The 23,394-nt window shown below is 37.2% G+C and overlaps 1 protein-coding gene across 1 annotated transcript; it reads left to right on the forward strand.

The window, feature by feature from the left end:
- The first annotated feature begins 929 nt into the window (after nt 1-929).
- On the forward strand, nt 930-22,515 carry LOC130103321 (uncharacterized). Its single transcript, XM_056269566.1, has 5 exons — nt 930-1,354; nt 2,259-2,429; nt 5,337-5,375; nt 5,519-5,566; nt 22,136-22,515. The coding sequence occupies exons 1-5, from the start codon at nt 985-987 to the stop codon at nt 22,513-22,515; spliced, it is 1,008 nt and encodes a 335-aa protein (XP_056125541.1). The 5' UTR covers nt 930-984.
- The last annotated feature ends 879 nt before the right edge of the window (nt 22,516-23,394 follow it).

The raw sequence follows: 23,394 nt of genomic DNA on the forward strand, positions 1-23,394 counted from the left end.
TTTTTTATATGCAAACATCAAAATAAAATGCAAGTATATATTCATATTGTCTGTTTATTTTCTAGGCTTACAGTGGATTTTCATCTCAAATAAATATTAAAAATGGCTGAAACTACCAAAATGTCAGAAACTTTGCATGGCAAGTAAAAAAAATACTGTTTTGACTGTCACATCCACTGTACTTTAAACACTAGTACAGAAATTACATATGAATAATGTTTAATTTGTTTCTTTCTCTTCTTTAGATTTGACTCTTGTTTGTCCATCTGACATTGTATTTAGTAATTTTGGAGATGATGTTGTTCTGTCATGTCATCTTAAGCCAGCCATCAGCGCTGCTTCAATGGAAATTAAGTGGCAGAATAGGGCTGATCTGGTCTGCCATTATAAGGACGGGCAGATGACAGTGAGCGAAGACTTTGAGGGTCGAGTGAGTCTCTCATTGCAGGATCTACACAATGGAAATGTGTCTTTAATTCTCAGAGATGTCAGGAGATCACAGAGGGGCCTCTATATTTGTGAAGTCATCCATGAACGGCAAACGATGAAAGAATATATTTTTCTTTTAATCCACTGTAAGTATTATGCAGATTTACTGGTTAAGATATTGCATTTTTGCACTGTAAGTTGCTTTGGAAAAAGTGTCGGTTATACTATGTGTAAATATAAAAGCAAAATTGTGTCATACTTGATTGATTTGTTTTCTTTTGACACCAAGTTTCAATCTACAGTAGTTCAACTTTTAATTAAAAATTCAATAAAATTGGGTAACACTTTATTTTAATGTCCTTGTTACACGTTACATGTATTTACTAGTAATAGCTTAACTATAAATTAGGCATAAGTACATGCAACTAACCCTAAATCAAACTCTATTCCTACCCTAACACTGTCTATAGTACGTACATGTAGTTAATTAATATTATTCAGTACTAAAATGTATAATTACACTGTAACAGGCACACATTAAATGGTAGTGACTTCATGTCATTGACAATAAATTGTTCTTTCTGTCCAGCTGAAGACTTTAGTCTTGTGATTCCTAGTGCCACTGTGTCTGCTGACCCTGGAGCAGACGTCATCTTACCTGTTCATCTCTCACCTGAAACCAGTGTTGTGTCCATGAACATCAGCTGGTATAGAGGGACAGATCGCATTTATCAGTATATGAATGGACTGGAGACAACAGACAGTGACTATGTGAACAGAGTGAGTATGTCCATCCAGGAGCTGGAGAGAGGAAATTTTTCTCTGACTTTGAGAAATGTTCAACCTTCAGATTCAGGAGGCTACAGATGCAACGTCTATCATTATGGATGTATGCAGACTGGAACAGTTCACCTACAAGTGAGAGGTAAGATATTATTAAAACGGCAGCTCCTACATCTCTACATTCACTTCATCACTACATACAGTTTATTTCTTTGTTCATTCGTAGAAAAAACAGTTTCGGACAGTTTCTGCATGATGACATATTTGTTTTGAGACTGCTACATATTTGAGCATATAAATAATAAACAAATCTTTATTCACCCATGTTTCCATGAGCAAATGATAACTAGGCTAAGCAAGGTGACACATATGCAGCAAATGCCCCTTAAAGGGATAGTTCACCCAAAAATGAAGTAATCAGTAATTACTCTCCCTCATGTTGTTCAACCCCGTAAGACTTTCGTTCATCTTCGGAACACAAATTAAGATATTTTTATTAAATCTTGAGCTGGGTCACTCCTCCATAGGCTTCTTAAGGGATCGAAACTGGCCGGCCCAAAAGTTATTAAAGACATCGTTAAAATAGTCAGAGTGACTACAGTGGCTCAATCTTAAGTTTATCAAGCGACGAGAATACTTTCTGTGCGCAAAAAACAAACAAAAATAACGACTTTATTCAACTATTCATTTCCTTCTCTGTGGGCCTCGAGTGAGTTCACTAGTGTAATAGCGTAAGCTTCTGTTGTTGTACGTCACATGCATCACACACATGACCAGCGTCGACCAATACAGTGAGCCTACGTGTGACGTAGCTCTATGCAATCACACTACGTTAAGAAACACATATTTTAATATTTAATATTTTGTGTTTCTGTATTTGAGTGCTGCCCATGGCAAATGTATAGCACCATCATCTGTGCTACTTTCATGTCTCTCATATGTCATACCCAGTTTTCACATAGCACACCTAAAAGGTGAATGTTACATAACATTCCTTCAATTATGCTTGCAATGAAGTGATAATGAGCTTGACATTGACATTTTAGAACTCCGGAAGAGTGATGGTACATTAGAGGTTCTTCAGGACATGATAAGAAAATTACAAGATGATATTCTGCAACAAAAAACAGACCTTCCAGAGAAAACACTAAAACTGCTCCAAGAAGCACTAAAAAAGGATGACAAGGATGAAAAGAGAAAGAAAAAGCCATCTGTTGGTAAGTCTGAGAGACCATAAATAACACAATATTTCATATTATGTTTTTTTTTCCGGCTTTCACATGTTTAGGCTGTCTAGGCTTATCATAGATAGATCTAGCTCTGCGGTGGTTATCAACCTTCAGTTAATTTTCAGTTTTTACCATTTACAGTTGTAAATTTGAGTAATAAAATGACACCATAAGAGGTACCCTAACCTTCAAACAGACAGCGAGAAGCAAAAATGTAATTTGAAAGCTTCCTCTAGATTATTACCAAGATAGTCTAAAATGTCTAAAACTAAATAACAAATTTAGAGACTTCCTCTAATTAATTCAGTTTACCCGTTTTCAATTTTAGGTCGTACATTAAGGAGTGTGTGTGTGTGTTTGCATGCATGTTCAGGTTTTACATGCTAAATCACATATTTTTCTGTTTTAGAAGATTACTTTTCACCATACAACACAACAGAGACAGAGATAATGGAAGGTGAGAGATGTGAAGACATTTTCTTACATCACATAGTGGAAAAAATGTATAACATATATTGTATTAAAGGCCAGTAGTAGTAAGATATTATTTCGAATTTAGAGATTTTCTCCTCTGATTATTTTACCTGTTTTCAATTTTAGATTTTACATTTAGAAGTAGAGGTAGCTTGGATGGACTTCCTCCACTCAGTAAGAGATCACTTTAAATGCTCATTTTGTGTGTGTGTGTGTGTGTGTGTATGTTCAGGTTTTACATAATTGTGGGGAGAGGCTGCCTGGTTTCCACAGTCCCACAAGTTGATGTAAATTCTCCACCATGATTTAAAAAAAAAACTATGTGTATGTTTGTGCTTGATTGCCATCTGAATTTTTTAGGTTAAATTATTAGATAATCCTCTAATATTACTGTAACTGTCAATTAATCATTAATTTAATTTGTGTTGTAATTTTGCAAGGCATTTACATCCTAAATCACATATTTTTCTCTTTAGTGGGAGACGATAGCACAACAGAGACAGAGTTAATGGAAGGTGAGAGATGTGAAGACATTTTCTTACATCACATAGTGGAAAAAATGTATAACATATATTGTATTAAAGGCCAGTAGTAGTAAGATATTATTTCGAATTTAGAGATTTTCTCCTCTGATTATTTTACCTGTTTTCAATTTTAGATTTTACATTAAGAAGTAGAGGTAGCTTGGATGGACTTCCTCCACTCAGTAAGAGATCACTTTAAATGCTCCTTTTGTGTGTGTGTGTGTGTGTTCAGGTTTTACATAATTGTGGGGAGAGGCTGCCTGGTTTCCACAGTCCCACAAGTTGATGTAAATTCTGAGAGGGGGTAAAATCTCTGCGTGGCAGGGGGAGCTGCCACTCGACCAGCCACGGAATTATGCGCCTGCCACTGCGTTATATGCGCCTGCCACTCGACCAGTCACAGATATATGGGCCTGCCACTCGACCAGTCACAGATATATGGGCCTGCCACTCGACCAGTCACAAATATATGCGCCGGCCACTCGAACTTACACAATATGTAAGATAGGTTTTCAAACCAAATGCAGCGCATAACCCCTGAAGCCAGCGGGAGACAGAACGGTATGCACTATAGGTCAATATTCACCATTAACCAAACGCTTTTCGCCTCCCTCACAACTACTGTAGGCTACTCGCTTTTTTTTAAATGAGCACCAGTCTCGTGACATAGACTTATGCGCCTGCCTTAAAATCTCTCACTGTTTTAATATACCAGACGAACCCACAGGCAGTGCAATACTTATCTTATTTATGTCTAATTGTATCTCTTTTTTATTCGCTCTTTTTGCCCATAGAGAGCGCGTCTCTTGGCTCCCGCCTGGACTATTAAAGCGTCACACCTGCCAAACGATCTCTCTCTGTATACACCTATCAGACACTCCTAATGGTACACGAGAACATGCATACAGTGCAATACAGATCTTATCTACCTATTTATCATCTGATCTTATATTTTATTCGCTCTTTTTATGCGTATCGTAGTGCGCTCGCGTGGCTCTATTAAAGGGATACTCCACTTTTTTTGGAAATAGGCTAATTTTACAACTCCCCCAGAGTTAAACTGTTGAGTTTTACCGTTTTTGAATCCATTCAGCCGATCTCCGGTTCTGGCGGTACCACTTTTAGCATAGCTTAGCATACATCATTGGAGTGGACAAGACCATTAGCATTTCTAAAAAAAAATGACCAAAGAGTTTCGATATTTTTCCTATTTAATACTTGACTCTTCTGTAGTTACATCGTGCACTAAGACCGACGGAAAATGTAAAGTTGTGATTTTCTAGGCTGATATGGCTAGGAACTATACTCTCATTCCTGCGTAATAATCAAGAAACTTCACTGCCGTACCATGAGAGCAGCAGGCATAATGATATGACGCAGCGCCTGAAAATAGTTCCGTTGTGTTGACGGAAGGTGGCCTATTTTCAGGCGCTGCATCATAATGGTTAATGGTGAATATTGACCTATAGTGCATACCGTTCTGTCTCCCGCTGGCTTCAGGGGTTATGCGCTGCATTTGGTTTGAAAACCTATCTTACATATTGTGTAAGTTCGAGTGGCCGGCGCATATATCTGTGACTGGTCGAGTGGCAGGCCCATATATCTGTGACTGGTCGAGTGGCAGGCGCATATAACGCAGTGGCAGGCGCATAATTACGTGGCTGGTCGAGTGGCAGCTCCCCCTGCCACGCAGAGATTTTACCCCTACAGTAAATTCTCCACCATGATTTAAAAAAAAAAACAATGTGTATGTTTGTGCTTGATTGCCATCTGAATTTTTTAGGTTAAATTATTAGATAATCCTCTAATATTACTGTAACTCAATTAATCATTAATTTAATTTGTGTTATAATTTTGCAAGGCATTTACATCCTAAATCACATATTTTTCTCTTTAGTGGGAGAAGATAGCACAACAGAGACAGAGTTAATGGAAGGTGAGAGATGTGAAGACATTTTCTTACATCACATAGTGGAAAAAATGTATAACATATATTGTATTAAAGGCCAGTAGTAGTAAGATATTATTTCGAATTTAGAGATTTCCTCCTCTGATTATTTTACCTGTTTTCAATTTTAGATTTTACATTAAGAAGTAGAGGTAGCTTGGATGGACTTCCTCCACTCAGTAAGAGATCACTTTAAATGCTCGTGTGTGTGTGTGTGTGTGTTCAGATTGAAAACTGTTTAAACACAATATAATGTCTAAAAATTAATAAATATTATTAGCTTAATAAAAAAACAATACAAGTCGATGTAACATCTCCACCATTATAAAAAAGTAGTCAATATTATGATAAAATATTTTATGATGATAAAAGGTGCAGCCATCTGTCTAAAAGTTTAGACCAAGGGTTTTCAAAGTCACTTTCTAAGTCTCTTTGTCTTTTGTTTTTGATTAACATTAATGACAGAGACAGCAACAGGGATATTAGACTGCTGTCACTTTAAGGCTGAATGCACAAATCTAATATACTGAAACACATCTGATTTTCTACCAACTGTTTGCTTTCACTTAAACACAGACTGTTTACCCGAATACTCACTGAGATATTATTAGATTAATATATTGCGATTGTTTTCAATGTATGATGATGCTGGTACACAAAATGGAAGATGGGAGAGATCCCAGAGAACAGCTCATGAAATAAGGCCCATTCATGAAATTAATTCTAGCATTTTCATTGACTTAAGATCAAGGGCCCTATTTTAACGATCTGAAACGCAAGTATCAAATGCGAAACGCAATTTGATATTTGAAACGCAATGCGGAATTGTTTTCTGAAACTGCAAAATAGCACCAGGGAACATTTGTGCCGGAACACGCCGCCTACTCTTTTTGCTGAACCGCCCCGGGAGCGCAAATTCATTCCCTAATTTACCGACGTGCGCCTGTGGAGGGAAAAGTCTGCTGTGCGTCGGGTGCAAATAGGAATGATACATGCGTTGGTGAACAAAGTCAATTGCACTGGGTGCAAGATAGGGTCCTAAGTGTCATAGTGGATATGCAATTGCTGTTTTTTGTCTTTTATTACACTTTCATCTTTTTAGTATCATTCACTCAGAGTGTTGTGGAAAGTAACTTTTAAAAGTAATGTGTTACAATTGCGTAACTACAAAAAAAGTAAATAATTGCGTTAGTTCGGTGTTATGTTACTTTTGTGTTACCTTTCCTCACCTGGGCTGGGTTTCCTTGTTTTTTGTTTTGTGCAAATGTAAAGGTCTATTTCAAAGTGAAATGAATACCTCAGTCTGAAGGAAATACAAATTCACAACTGTACAGTAGAGGGCGCAGCTCAAACTAACCTTTTAGCTGTGCTGCTATTCTGGATCACAGAAGAATAGGGTGTAGGAGATGAGTTCAACCAGAGAATTTCTAATTGAGAATTTAGTTTAGTTTATTTATTTGGATCCCCATTAGCTGCCACTAATGTTGCAGCTACTCTTCCTGGGGTCCACATACAAAAACATACATAAAATACATAAAAACATAAATACGTAAAAACATACATAATCCAACCAACATTTAACATACAAGTTACACATAAATCTAAAACCGATACCTACAATACTTATGCAGAGTATCGTGTATACATAATAACGCAAGCTACCACCAAAACAGCATCATAACACACAAAACACAATTATACATCAAACCATTTATCTAAGCTCATCAATGTTTGTGTTATTATTCAAGTATTTTTTTAGTAGGCTTTTAAAGCCAGCCTTACTAGGTGTTTCAACAATATAAATTGGTAAATTATTCCACATTTTAATGGCTCTATACATTACAGATCTGCACACAGCATCAGTCCTGGGTTTTTTCAAAGCTAGACAACCCTTTGTAGAATGTCGAGTACTATGACTATGTTGGTTTCTCACATACTTTATTTTTGAGTACAGACAAGTAGGTTGTTTCTTATAACAGATATTCCTAAAAAAAAAATCATAAGGTTGCATGACAACCTCTCCTCCACTCTAAGCCAAGAGAGACTGGTATGCATACCGTCCGTACTCACACCCCATGGACAGGCCAGTGCGAGTCTTGCAGCTTTATTTTGAGCTATTTGTAGCTTAAACAGATATTTTTTAGCCACACCTGACCAGACAGGTGAACAGTAATCAAGGTGGGATAAAACCAATGCCTGTGTCACCAGCACTCTAGTGGCAGGGGTAAGAAAAGGGGAACACCTTCTAATCCCAGATATTCCATTACCCATTTTCTTAACAATATTGTCAATATGTTTCTCCCAAGTTAACTGTCCATCCAATGTAACACCAAGCAAATTTACCTCTTCAACTTGTTCAATGTTCGAGTCTGTGAGTGATAGACAGAGCTGATTATCACCCTTACTGACATATCTAGACCTGAACAAGATACTTTTGGTTTTAGTTACATTTAAAACAAGTCTGTTTTCACAAATCCAGTTCACTACAAGTTGTAATTCTGATTGAAGTGTGTTTCTTAGTTCGCTTATACTAGCTGATGCAAAATGAACAGTTGTATCATCCGCAAATAAAGTCGCAGAGCACTTATTCAAAACATATGGCAAATCATTAATAAATATAGAGAAGAGTAACGGCCCAAGACAACTCCCCTGTGGCACTCTACACTGTAAAGTTTTAGGGAAGGAAAAACTACCATTAAAAAATACATACTGTTTCCTATTTAATAAATAGCTATTCATCCAATTTATGGCTAATGGACTAAACCCATAAGTAGCAAGCTTATTTAATAATAACCCATGGTCTACAATATCAAATGCAGCGCTAAAGTCAAGTAACACAGTTCCAACCATCATCTTGTTATCAATACAAGTCAACCATTTATCTGCCATGTCTGTCAGAGCTGTGCACGTAGAATGATCAGCCTTATATGCATGCTGACAATGAGAATTTAAGTCATACAAAATAATGTAGTATCTGCTCAAACACAACTTTTTCAAGTAACTTACTTAAAACTGGAAGAATACTGATGGGTCTGCTATTTGCAGCTGAGAAACTTTCCCGTTTATTTTTCTGAAGAGGTAAAACCCTAGCAGATTTCCAAACCTGAGGGAATAACCCCTCCTTTAAACTCAAGTTAAACATATGACATATTGGCAATGATATAATACTTGAAACAACCCTAATCAATCTCCCATCTAAAGTATCCATCCCAGCTGGTTTATGATTATTTAGGTTGTCAAGTAGCTTTTCCACCCTGTCAACTTCTATAGGTTGGAACTCAAAAGAGCATGATTTATTATTCATGATAGAGTTTATTATTATTTGAGATGATATACAACTCCCACTCGGGGAGCGCATTTCATTTCTTAATTTATCAACTTTGTCTGCAAAATGACTACTGAAATGATTAGCGATGTCCTTTGCTTTTGTCAAGAACGCTCCATTCACTTCAATGAAGGAAGGATTGTTGATCCTGCCCCTACCCATTATTTCATTTAAGGTTTTCCAAAGTTTGTTACCATCATTTTTCCTCTCCTGAATTTTATCTTGATAATACATTTTTTTCTTTTTCCTATTTAACTTAGTAACCTTATTTCTCATTTCACAATACTTTTGCCACTTTTCAGTACCCTTGGAACCAATTGCAGCTCTTTTCATCTCATCTCTTTTACGCATCCACTCCCTTAATTCTTCATCAATCCATGATGCTTTGTTTGATCTTACTGTGAATTTTCTTAATGGGGCATGCTGATCAGCCACAAAAAGAAACAATTTTGTGAATAACTCGATGGCTTTTTCAACCTTGTTTAAAGCTAGTACTTGATTCCAGTCAACACTCTTAATATCTCTAACAAAATCCCTCTCACAAAATGTTCTATACGACCTCTTATAAAGTACTTTAGGTCCAGCTTTGGGTGTTTGAGTTTTTCTAACAATAGCCACTAAATTATGATCACTGAACCCTACAGGAACAGATACTGCTTTAGAGCACATTTCACAATTATTTGTAAATATGTGATCAATACAGGTTGCGGATGTTTGCCCATCATAACTACAGTATACTCTAGTTGACTTTTTTACCATCTGAGATAGATTACATGTGAGCGCAGTACTGTATAACTTTTTCCTCAGTGGACATGAATTTGACTGCCAATCTATATTGAAATCACCTAGAACAAATGTTTCTTTACCAGTATCCGTTACCTTAATTAGAACAGAACATAATTCATCTACATTCTGCACATTAGCATTTGGGGGTCTATAGACACAGCCAACTAAAATCGGTTTACAATAAGCAAGATGAACCTCCAACCACAGCGCTTCAATACTAGAAACCATGAAGTCCGATCTAACCTTAGAAGGAATTTGGCTTTGTATATATATTGCAACACCTCCCCCAAAAGTATTCCTGTCATTTCTAAAAATGTTATACCCTGGGATAGCTACCCCCATGTCTGTTATGGATTGATCTAAATGTGTCTCAGAGACAGCAAGTACATTGATATTTTCACTTTTAATTAAAGTAGATATCTCATGAACTTTATTTCTTAAACTCCTAACATTTATATGAGCTATTCTCACACCTTTTTTGGTAAGTTTATCGCCATGCCGTCACCTAGTTACTACTAACCCATGACATCACACACAATTAGAAAGATTGTTTAAAACATTGACTGGGGCTTTCTCTACTCTTTTGGCTTTATGCACAGCTGGACTACTTCCTGAACTTCAGCCAGCTCCTTTGTTTCCTGTCTGCCATCATTGGACAAACTGATTGGCCTCAGTAACAATAATCAGGCACACCTGAATTAATCAGTTGGTCCAATAATGGCAGACAGGAAACAAAGGAGCTGGCTGAAGTTCAGGAAGTAGTCCAGCTGTGCATAAAGCCTATTGGCACTGTCTGGTTACTTCCGGTTTCTGGACTGGCTGCAGTAACACGTCTCTGTCCATGCGGGGGCACTCTATTGAACTTGCGGAATCAACAATAAAATCTACATTGATTCAACGACAAGCAGGAAAAAAGGCTACGACAACCCCAACGACAAGCCCATTCATTCTGCACTCGACCTTGATCACCTCCAGTGGAATTCTAATGGAACTGAAACCAAGATTATATACAATAGGGCTGTTAGACGAGCTCTCGTTCAACACTCTTACTTCAGCAATAAAAACAAATGAAAATGAAACACAAATTTGATGTTTATTTAAAGTCATTTTTGCTAATTCGCATGGTTGAAGTGGATCATTTAAGGTCATCAGCAAAGATACTGGTAAATAAAGTCAGATTAGCCCTTCCACAAGTAAGTTTAAAATGTTCTAGCTGCCACCTCAGCGTGAATTTTTTTAAGGCGACCGTTATTTGAAAACGTATTACGGTATTACCCATAGACATAATAAATACATAGACGCCCTATTGGCCGCTTTGGAACGTTGCTGCGATACGTCAACGGGTCCGCCATTTTGCTGAGGGCAAGACTGCACTGTAATCAAATGTAAGTAAACGGGGGAGCTGCGTTTTTTCTGGATAAAAACAAACTGTTTTTACATTTATCAACCGATTTCAGTGGTTTGTATGTGGTGTACAAAAATTTCCATCTCTAGTTATTTAAAATCTCGATAGTTAGACTTGTAAAATATTTTTTTTAATAAAGAATGGTCAAAGCTCAGGCTTGTCATGTATCTGGCTTTTTGTTCTTGGATAAGAATGGTGAAGACCCCCATACTGAGATATAATTTAAGTTTTCTTATTGTGGAAAAAGCATTTTCTGTGATTGACCAGATTTTAGCAATAACAAAGGTAACTGATGGATCCTTTATAATAATACGTTATGGTTCAACTATAGTGCAATGCAAATAGTATATATAACATAAAGTGAGAAGTAATAGTAAATAGTTTAGTCAATAAAATAAACAAATAGTATACAGCAAATAAAATAGTAATGATTAGTATAATATCAGATTCATAAGTACAATAATACAATCATAAAAATATTGATAATAGCATAGTTTAATAATAATACTATAATAATAGCAATAGAATAAGAAATATCAATTACAGAATATACACAATAAAAAATAAGTTAAAAATAGTGACTTTAATATTTAACTCTTTTTGTTAAATTTCAGTTTTATTGATCAGTAATAGCCATTATAACAGAAGTAGCTTCAGTCAAACATAGCTACAGCAGGATACAATGTTAAAATAGCCTAAATATAAAGTTATGAAACTTCACCTTGCCCCTTCATAATATTGAGGGAACCATTTATAGATTAATGAGACCAAAGATCGCCCGTTAGATAAACACAAGACGAATTATATCTCATGTTTAACCACTAGAGACATCCGAGCCAGCGGCAACACTTCAAAAGCGCTGGCCGAGGGACGGCTGTTCCAGGCGGGGTAGACGAGCGCTGAGCGCATCTTACAACTCCGAAAACGTCAGATCAAATTTTTAAATAGGCGCTATCTTTATAAACAAACCACATATTTGAGCTTTAAACAACTATATTGTCGACTGAAAAACTATTTAAACTACATTTCGTGACACAATAACAGTAGTATTTTTAAATGTATCCTCTGAACGTTACTATTACTAATTAAATCATGACCAAATACAACCAAAAACAAACGTTCAGTCTTGCTTGTGAAAGGTAATTCCTCGAAAGCTGTTTTCAATTGTGTGGCGATGTGTACAGCCCCAAACAGCGCACAAAACATGCATTTTTCTCAATTCCCGGTATGAGAGGTATGGGAAAGTTGCCATCCCCAACATGGCGGCGCCGTTGACGTACGCTCCAGCGGCCAATAGGGCGTCTATGTATTTATTATGTCTATGGTATTACCTGGGTATTACCCACTGATCTATATAATGACTGGATAGCTCATGACGTTCTAAACTGCCACCAGGCAGTGAAGCCACCGGAAGTGTTCGAGCGGCCATCTTACGATTCCCTACCAGCAGAGGGCTCCAACGGCCGTTATACAGAGATAGGTAGCTCCGATGGCACTTTTAAGATGACCCGCTGTGCATCAACAAGTGTAAAACGAAGATCACCAAAGGATCTTGAAAAACTGCTCACAGGTTGTACTTTAAGCCCATATATAGTAATTTATATGCACAATTGTCGCTATTTCCGTGTTGTTTAAAAAAAAATTATAGCCTACTATGCATTCTTTCACAGACGTATTCAAGTTTAAACCCAATAAACGTATTATTCAATGCATTACTTCTTATAAATTGAATTAAATGCATATATGTAATATTTTCATGTCAATCCGTGTTCAGTTTGACCACGAACCATGCGCTGTCACTTTAATTCAGCGCCTGCAGCACAAACGATCTCTGCACGCACCGCACAGGACGGGCATCCGCGTGCAGTGAAAGCTCCAACCTGTTGACATGGGTATGGTAAAAAATATGCACTGCAAACGGAGTAGGCCTATGTGTAAACCCCGATTTGTGGGCGCGATCAGCTCCGGTAGCCGTGTCGCAGCTGTAAACGCGCCGCAGACGTGTGCAGTGTAAATAAGAGGTGAAACAGGTGTACATTAAAGGTGCTCTAAGCGATGTCACGCGTTTTTTAGGCCAAAACATTTTTTGTCACATACAGCAAACATCTCCTCACTAACCGCTGGCTGCCTGTCCCCTGAACACACTGTAAAGAAACGCGATCTCTGTAGACAGCCCAGGCTCCACAAACAGCAACAAAAGCAAACTGCGGCGACCCGCTCCCCAAAACATAACAAACTGTTCCAGCCAATGACCGACAAGAAGGGTTTGGGGGCGGGGTTTGGGGGGTTAGTGTGCGGATGAGGAGCAGGGAGGGTCTAGCTAGCCTCCGTTTTGTTTGACAATAGTTCGAACGTCAACAAGAAGTGACGTCACCCAGGATCGCTTAGAGAACCTTTAACCCATACAATTTGTATTATGCATTTCCTGGACATGTTCTTGCTAACTAATCAAATACTTGAGCAGACTACTGATCTATCTGTAAAACACAATCAGAAAGAGCTAAATTTTAAGTTCACAATTCACATATACTTAATTTTTAGTAAGCAGGAATAATTTCCGACTTTAAACAAATACCCATTTAAATGCTTAGGATGTTTGCGTTGTAAGACTGTTCAGGGAGACTTTAGATTTAAAGACGGTGTCTCGTTATGCAATGTTTTCTCAGTCAAATCATACAATTTCCTATTGATTCAATAGAACGCGTGAGCTCACTAGGGAATCACAATATGGCGGCGCGGTGGCTTCACTGTTTATGACGTCATAAGCTATCCAGTCATTCTATATAGATCAGTGGTATTACCTTATTATTTCCATGGCGACGCATCATGCTTGTCACGTGGCATACTGCAGTCACAATAGTGCTGTATGACAGGCATACAGTATTATTTTTTTAATATTTACACACTTGTTAGTTTTGTCATCAACTACCTGATATTCTGATTCTCAAATATGTGTTAGTGAAGTTTATTTGTTTATTTAAAAGGATCCCCATTAGCTGAAGCCGAGACGGCAGCTAGTCTTCCTGGGGTCCAAACAATACATCCAAAAGCCAATAATTACAATCACAATTACTCACAAATATCTCATATATAAATACACATAAAGAATAACATAGCACATAATACAACCTCACTCAACCAATCCAGACAATATTATGATATTGAAAACAAATACAGTCTAAGTCTTTTTTAAAACCAGTTTTTCCCTTGATTTCACGAACCCCAACTGGAAGATTGTTCCAAAATACAATTGACCTATAAAACACAGTCCTCTTCATATAGTCAGATTTAGGTAGGGGTAAACTACGGTGGCCGAGAGAGTTCAATGCGCTGCAACTGAAGAAAACGCATGCAAATAGAAGAAAACACATGCAAATAGAAGAAAACACATGCAAATAAAAAACAACGCGTGCAAATAGAAAAAAACACATGCAAATAAAATAAAACGCATGCAAATAGAAAAAAACACATGCAAATAAAATAAAACGCATGCAAATAGAAAAAAACGCGTGCAAATAAAAAAACACCCGCAAAATAAGAAAACATCTTCATCAGTTTCACAACACAGGTGTGCTCCAAATACTCACAACACCCCCAAATACATAAACGCGCTGCAAATAACACAGAGCACAATGGAAATGTTTCCAGGGGAACCAAATAAGTGACGAACCCGGCTGGGACGTGCTGGCATAGATATAAATCTATGCGTGCTGGTGCTTACAGCTTAAAATTATACTTTATATATTTTTGTTTATTTATTTATTTGTTTGTGCAAAACATACAGAGATTACATTTTTTATGACATACAACTTGTATACAATGTACAAAATGTATTAACAATATGTTCAATGTCATCAGAATACAAATGAGAAAAGAACAATGAGCTGGAAACTAAAATAAATAAATAAATAAAAAAGATAAAGAAGAAAAACATGAAGGAAAGATATTTATCTATACATTAGTTACACTGTACAAATTGTTTCATGTTATTACATGTTCATAAAGAAAAGTTTCGTAAGAAATGTTAGGTAATGTAGGGTCCAGAATTTTAAAGTTGAGACACACAGATATATAACGCATATTTTAAAAGCTTTTTTTGTAAACTAAAAATAAAAATGTATTTGCATCCGTTATGTTAACAGCATCATATTTCTGTTGTAAGAACAGCTGATGGACCGTGCTGCGTTGTCATGGGAACATCCCAGGTGAAAATAATGAGGAAATTACATTGTCTTTAGTTGCTCCTTCATCAAGTGCGCTCCACACGGCTGCCTAACAGCACACTAGAGCCTTGCTCACTCCAAAAGGGCTCTGCAATCTGCCCTTCGAAGGGAGTAGGGCATAGGGAAGCTCACGAGCAATAAGCACGTCTCAGCCGGGTTCGTCACTTATTTGGTTCCCCTGGAAACATTTCCGTTGTGGTCTGTGTTATTTGCAGCGCGTTTTCTGTATTTGGTTGTGTTGTGAACTTTTGCAGCGCGTTTCCTTATTTGGAGCACACGTGTGTTGTGAAACTGATGAAGATGTTTTTTTTTTAATTTGCAGGTGTTTTTTTCTATTTGCACGCGTGTTTTTCTATTTGCATGCGTTTTTTTCTATTTGCACGCGTTTTTCTCTATTTGCATGTGTTTGCTTCAGTTGCAGCGCGTTGAGCTGTCTCGGCCACCGTAGTAAACAAATCTGTTGACTATTCACCCCTCTTGTGTAATGTGAATGCATATCTGAACAATAAATTATATTATCATAAAAAAAGTAGGAATCCGAGTGTTAATAATTCTATGAAAATATACTAACATATTAACAGATAGTCTATGCTTGACCACTAGCCAAGCAAGACGTTCATGCATCTCTGCAACACCAGTTCTTGAAGAACAACCGAGAACCAGTCTTGCAGCCTTATTTTGCGCCACTTGTAATTTTTTTAAATGACTGCTTGATGCAGCAGACCATACAACAGAACAGTAATCCAAATGACACAAAACCAATGTACAAACAACACGACTAAACAACTGTAAGTTTAAAAACTGCACATTTACGCATTACTGCAACAGCTCTACCCATTTTAGCAACAACTTTGTTGATGTGATCCGCCCATGACAATGTGGAATCGAGCCAAAGTCCCAAAAGCTTCACCTTTTTTACTTGCTGTACATTTTGACCATTTACTTGTATATCAATTTTAGGATTATCAGATAATCTATACTTAGAACCGAATATTATACTCACAGTTTTTGAAATATTTAGAACAAGTTTATTTGTTTTGATCCAATTATACAATTTGCTAATCTCGCTAGACAGAACCTGATTAAGCTCTGAACATGTAGGGGCTGCATAATAAAGAGTAAAATCATCAGCAAACATAGTCAATGTAGCCTTACTGAGTATATACGGCATATCATTTGTAAAAATTGAAAATAACAAAGGTCCGAGGCAACTTCCTTGAGGAACACCACAATCCAGGGACTTGCTACTAGATAATGCACCATTAAAATAAACTCTTTGCGACCTTTCCGACAAATAGCTCTTAAACCACTTGATTGCTGAGAAAGTAAAACCATAACTAATAAGTTTAGAAATCACAATTTCATGGTCATTCACATCGAAGGCAGCACTGAAGTCTAGTAGTAGTGTACCCACTAGCATTGAGTTATCAATTGATGTTAACCAGCTGTCCGACATTTGTGTCATTGCAGTGCAGGTGGAATGACCATACCTATAAGCATGCTGAAACATCGTAGTCAAATCATTGTTAGAAAAGTAATCTTGCACTTGCTCAAATACAATCTTTTCCAATAATTTACTTAGAATAGGCAAGATGCTAATAGGCCTACTATTTAGACCACAGAAAGTTGATTTCGTGTCTTTGGGTAAAGGAATTATCTTACCCTCCTTCCAAAGTTTTGGACACACACCACTAATCAAACATCTGTTGAAAATGTGACAGATTGGTTTAGAAATATGTCCAGCTGATAACTTCAACAGCCGACTATCCAAGTTGTCTGTGCCAACAGACCCACCAACAGTCAAAGATCTCAACAACATTTCCACCTGCACAACATTAACCTGATGAAATTCAAAACTACACAGTTTATCTTTCATAATACACCTTTCAATTAGCTCAACTGAGTTGTAATCAACAGTGTATTTCATTGTCTCTCTAAAATTAGAACAAAAGAATCATTAAAATAATTTGCAATCTGTATTGGCTTAGTCAAATAAACTCCATTCAATTCAACAAAAGAAGTACAAGTAGATTTTTTCCCCTTGATTTCATTGAGTACCTTCCACATTCTCTTACTATCTGTACCACTATCATCAATTCTCTTCTTAAAATATTCTTTCTTTTTCACTCTGTTCACCTTGGTCACCTCATTCCTTAAAATACAATACAATTTTCTGTCCTTAGGAGAATCAGAAACAACCGCAACCTTTTTAGCCTCTTCCATTTGAGCCATTAAGCTCCTTAACTTAGTATCAACCCAAGGAGCACTTTTGGCTTTAACTACTGTACATTTCTTTAATGGGGCATGATTGTTTACAACTCTCATAAAACAATCCATAAATAAATTAAGGGATGCCTCAACATCATCAATGTCACTTATCAAATTCCATTTAATATTATCCAATTAATTTAGAAAACTCTCCTCATTAAAAACCCTATAAGATCTTTTCATAATAATTTTAGGACAGGCTCTAGGTAGCTTAGTTCTCCTGGAGACAGCAATACAGTTGTGATCACTAAAGCCAACTGTTACAGAAATGGGTATTGAGCACATATCGGGATTATTAGTGTAAATATGATCAATACATTTTGATGTTGAAAATCCTGTATTGTTACTAGAAATTCTTGTTGGTTGATCCATTAATTGAGATAAACCACAGGTGTCTGTCATGGTTTTAAGCTTGTTCTTCAAAGGACAAATATCAGACAGCCAATCAATATTTAGATCACCCAACCAGTATAGCTCTCTATTTTCCTCAGTCACCTTATCTAGCATATTACATAAACCATTTATATACTCTATCCTGGCACTATAGGTGGCCTATAACAACAACCAAGAATAATAGGTTTTAAATGTGGAAGATGTACCTGTAACCATAACACTTCCACATCATCAATCATTAAGTCATGTCTCAGTTTAACAGGGAAATGATCCCGTATATAAATGGCCACACCTCCTCCAAACCTGTTTCTATCATTTCTATAAATTGAAAACCCCCCTATATCAACATCTGAATTGTCTATGAAGTGATCCAGATGAGTTTCAGAAATCATAAGTATGTCTATTTTATTCAGTTGCAAAAATAAAGACAGGTCTTGAATTTTGTTCCTAAGACTACATATATTAATATGTGCAAGGATTAAACCTTTAGGCAATTTATTTATTCTGGTCATCTTAATTAAAGGTAAATAAGTCCTATATTATAATCTAGTTGAATATCTTGTACCCTAAGTTATTTTAGCTTCATCAAGTAGGCTACATACATATTTGTCCTACACACAGACACACATGCATGTACACAAATATATATAAAATTGAGCATTAAAGCTCATTAGGCCAATAACTGACTTTGTCCATCCCTTGGGGTGATAATCAGTTTATCATACTTCAAACTCGCTTTATCACCTCTCTCTCTGGCAGCTTTCACCTTCGGCCACAACTCCTTCCTCCTCAGTTGCACAGCTTCAGAGAAATCTTCGTTAATATAGATCTTAGTGCCCTTTAATTTCTTGGCAGAAGAAAGAATCAGCTCTCTATCTTTAATACGAAGAAGTTTGACAACAATTTTCCTTGGCCTTCCCCTCTCCTGAAACTGACCAAGTCTCTGGGCACGCTCAATGTCCATTTTTATTCCATCTAAGCTCAAGTTTTTTAAAAACATATCTCGCACCTTTTTCTCTGATTCACACCAATTCTCTCCTTTCTCGTCAGCAATGCCATCAATTAAAATATTTGTTCTCCTGCTCTGGTTTTCAATGTAATCAAGCTTGTTGAACATTGCATCCAATTCCTGCTTGGAAGTAGTGATGTTTGTCTCAAATGCCCTTATCTTTGACTCAATCTCAGTGCATCCCATCTTCTCCTCTTCAAACTTTGTTTGGGTAAATTCCAAGCTGGTCTTCAGGTCCTGTACATCTCTGATAACACCATCCAATCTTTTGTTAGTTCCATCCATGATCAGCTGAATGAAACATTTGAAGTTATCTTGCTGCTGCAATAACCAGTCCTTCCAGAAAAACGCGGAGTTTTTTTGTGATTGTTGCGGGCAAAAATCCTTGATTACGCGGCCTGTTTTCTTTAAAAATGCGATGGAATATGCGGGATATTTATGCAATTTTTTGCGATGAAATTGCGGGAACTTGCAAAATTTGCGGGAACTTGCAAAAATTGCGGGAACTTGCAAAAATTGCGGGAACTTGCAAAAACTGCGGTTTGATGAAAAAGAGGAAAAAAAAGTGAACACCCTGTTCTCACCAGGCTACTACCTTAATGTAAAGAGTCCTTTCTTATTACTTCCTATGATAAGCAAGCATACTACATCACAGAAAGTGCTGGAAATATTTAATTTCTCATCTTGTTTTATTTCAGACTGTAACGAGTGGAAATAAGGTGTGGCCCCTTTAAGAGCTGCGCGCTCCCTGTCTAAAGCCTTGTTTATACTCGACGCGTCCGCAAGAGCGCGAAGGTGCGCGCGGCAAAAATGACGTCATTGCGGTGTGGGCGGTCGTGCGCGTTGGGTGCGCAAGATCCCATTTCGCCTGGCGGTGTGCACGGCACTTTTTGTAACATCGCGCGCGGCGCCGCATCCGAAGATGAACGACTTCGAGCCGAATCTGGCCGAACTGGTACGTCTGTATCTGCATGTTTATGGTCCTTCTATATACAGAGACATTTGTATTGATGGGCGACCATAAAAGCCTCTCATTTTGTGAATAGGAACACATTTGCATTAAGCACCCAGTTTGCACTTGTCTAAAGTAACTGCTTACATTTAGAAAATTAGCCTACAATAGCAGAAGTAAGCCCTGCTGATGAAATTAAGGTTTAAACACTCTTCAATAAGGCTTCAGTTGTTTAGTTTACATGCAGTGAAAGTACAATAAACCTACTGCATTTAATACTATTTTTATATGAATCAGCAATTAATAAACTACTAATAAACGGCAAACTACTTCTTCACTGCTGATTCCTGGTGGTTTAGAAGAGAATTACTCCGAGTCGCCCCCTGTCGTTTCACAGAATAGCACAACGGCGAGCGCGTCAAGTATAAACGCCTCGTCCGTTTGGAGAGGTCCGCGCGCAGTCAGCGGAGACTCGCGCTCTTGCGGACGCGTCGAGTATAAACAAGGCTTGACTGTCTGCAGTATTATATGTGCCATGCGCCTCGAACACCCCATGTGTGCGGGTAATTTCTGTTTGATGCTACTTCTTTTATCTTATTTTGTTTATTAAGTAACGACGTGGACGGTAGAACGTGTGACAGACAGTTACGAGTTCGATTTGCGAATAAAGTGCGAGTTGTGAGATGCCAATCGCCTCCGTGAGTCTGTCTGGCCTCTGCAATCACTTCAGCTATGAGCTATCCCTATTTTTCTTCCCGACACAACGCGTTACAAGACCTTAATAAACACATCAAACTTACAAAACATTGCTGAGTCAAACAAGTTCTGTAGCTTGTAGCTGTAGTTCTGTTTCAATGATGTTCACGTCGCGTAATTACGTCACTTCATAGCGTTCCCATGGCAACAGGGGGAAGTGGCTGCTCTTGTGTGAAGCAAACGCAACATTTTCCAACTTTCTGCTAAGATATATGTGACTTTTTTGCGACGAAAATGCGGGGATTATGAAATCATGCAAGCCCCGCATATTTTGCGCGGAAATCAGCAATTTATGCGGCGAAATTGCGGAGTATTTGAAAAAATGCGACCCCCGCATAAATATGCGGACTTTGGCTGATTTTGCATTGAATTCAGCGATCGCATAATCGCGTTTTTCTGGAGGGACTGAATAACGTATCTTTATAGATCCCTTTCTGCTGCTCCATTAACTGGGAGAGTACACTCATTGTGACAACAGCATCCTCCTCACAAGGAGATGTTTTAGCATTTTTAGGCGGCATAATTTGTCTTACCAGGATGTACCGGAAGTTGATGAAAGTTGCAAATGTTGATGGTGACAGATTTCTTTGTCAAGGTCCTAGTAGGCCCAAAAGCCCATCAACTTGGGCTACAGCCCAAGCTCAGCGGATAGTAGAAATATTGTCCCCAATATTGAGACGCAATTTAAATAAAATACAACTTGAGTCAATTAACCACTAAATTTGGTAATACCAGAAAGGGTTCAATAGATTTTTGTTAGATTCTAAGGGGCCAGGTTCTCAGACAAAACTCCTGGCAGCCATCTTGGATATGATGATATTTTGCCATTGAAAAACCTTCACAATGAACATCTTATTTGATCTATAATGCCTGATGGGCGCCACCATGTTAGTTTGCACCGCAATTCAGAGAATTATATCAGTCGGATTTACAACACGTAAATGCATCCTCTTCTCCCGAAATACATGAAAGTAAGTGGGAGAAGAACAGAGTAAACTTTATATTTACGTACACGCAGGGTGTGTCCCAATCTATTTTTTACAGTCTATTCCAATTCAAAGACTGCATTCTTCTATTCCTTTATCACGTCACGTGATGCACTGAACGTTCTAATCACACCAATGTGATCGTCTGCGTCAAAGAGTATACAAAGTATATTTGTATTTTTAACATTTAATTATCATATGTTTGTGTAAAATTCTGAGTTTGCTTATACTTTTTTTTTTTAAATTCATTTTGAGGAATACTGAATCTGTTTTTTTTTTGCAAATGAGATGAGTAAATGTCTCCTCAATGCCTCTGCACTCCCTATTTCTCTCAACATAGGGACAGGAGAATAAATGGGAAATTACTTATTTGAAAAAGTAACACATATGTTATGTAAGTAATGCATTACTTGACAAAAGTAATCCGATTTTATAACTCGCATTATGTGTAGTACGTTACCCCCAACACTGTTCATGCATGGTTCAGACTCAGAGTAAAGATGTTCTGCCTAGTACCTATCTGGAAAGAGGTGTATGAGTTTGCTTGTTTTGGTGAAGAGGCGCCACTGCAGCTGCATTTAATTTTGTGATTTAGTTCAAAGTAAAGTACTTGTTCTGATTCTTGCTTGTATGTCAATATTGCAGTGGCAAGAGAGAGCGGCGATCAAAACACAAGACCAACAAGAGAAGAGAATACTGGCACTGAGCAAGAGTTTTTGGCCCCAGCTGTGTCATCATCACTGGTTTTGCAAACAGAACATGCATCAGTATATGCAATAATGCAAGAAAGGAGACAAGAGAGTGTTGCCACAGAGCAAGTGGGATCCTCCTCATCTATGCAATCACAGGTACAAGAAAGTGAAAGAACATCACAATCCGTCTCACCACTACCTGGAGATAGAACATCACAATCAGTCTCATCACTACCTGGAGATACAACACAAACACCAGAGAGATCTATAGACAGAACGCAGATGACTCAAAGGAGACGGCAACAGAAAGACAATAAGTGCTCAGTTATGTAGTGGTTAACTGACACGTGTTTTCAGTCATTCTAATTTTTTGTAAAATCTTCTGACTTCTGCTATAAATTTTTTTAGTCTACTGTGGATTTTTTTTTGCTATTTGAGCAAATTGCGATATAAAATAAATAAAAAAACGAAATAAAAATGCTAAGAGATTTGTGACAAGTGCTGAATATACAGAGATTCATTAGGTCTAATATTCAATTTTCAGTAAAATACTATACCTGAATACAGAATACAATAGGTTCACCTTACTCCGTTGCAATTACTAGACTTTTTATGTAATTGCAAAAATTGTTTGCTGTATACAATATTATTCTTTTCTGAAATGTTCTGGATGCTGTTTTCTAAAATAATTTTGATGTAGTGTCTAAGGAATGATCTGTAGTGCTTTATTGATTCATGTGTGTATGATCTGAAAGCATTGTTTGATTTTGAGTACAGCAATTCTTTGACTTTTTGAGAAGAGTCAATGGGTTTTTGAGTTTAGTTTGTGTTTAATGTTGTGAGAAAATGGGTGGAGGTTTTAAGAAATGTGTCTTAGCAATTGTGAAAAAATTTAATGCATGAAAGCAAATTAATTGTGCTAACAATTTCGGGTATATTGACTGTTTGAATCTATTAACTGAACAGATTAATTAAAATCAAATTTGGTAAATGGAATCCCAGCAGTGGTAAACATCTTTTTCCAGTTTTAAGGTTAAATACATTAAATTTGAACACATTTATTAAAACTAGAAATTCAAAATTAAACATGAATTTTCAAAAATAAGTTCTGCAATAAACTAAACTGAAATTACAATAAACCCCATTATTAATAAAAATTTATTAGACAAAAATAACTGTTAGAAAAAACCTACTCGCTAAAAATAATCGAAC

Source organism: Rhinichthys klamathensis, unplaced genomic scaffold (genome assembly GCF_029890125.1).
Source record: "Rhinichthys klamathensis goyatoka isolate OS25496 unplaced genomic scaffold, OSU_Roscu_1.1 h1tg000282l_1, whole genome shotgun sequence".
Lineage (NCBI taxonomy): Eukaryota > Metazoa > Chordata > Actinopteri > Cypriniformes > Leuciscidae > Rhinichthys > Rhinichthys klamathensis.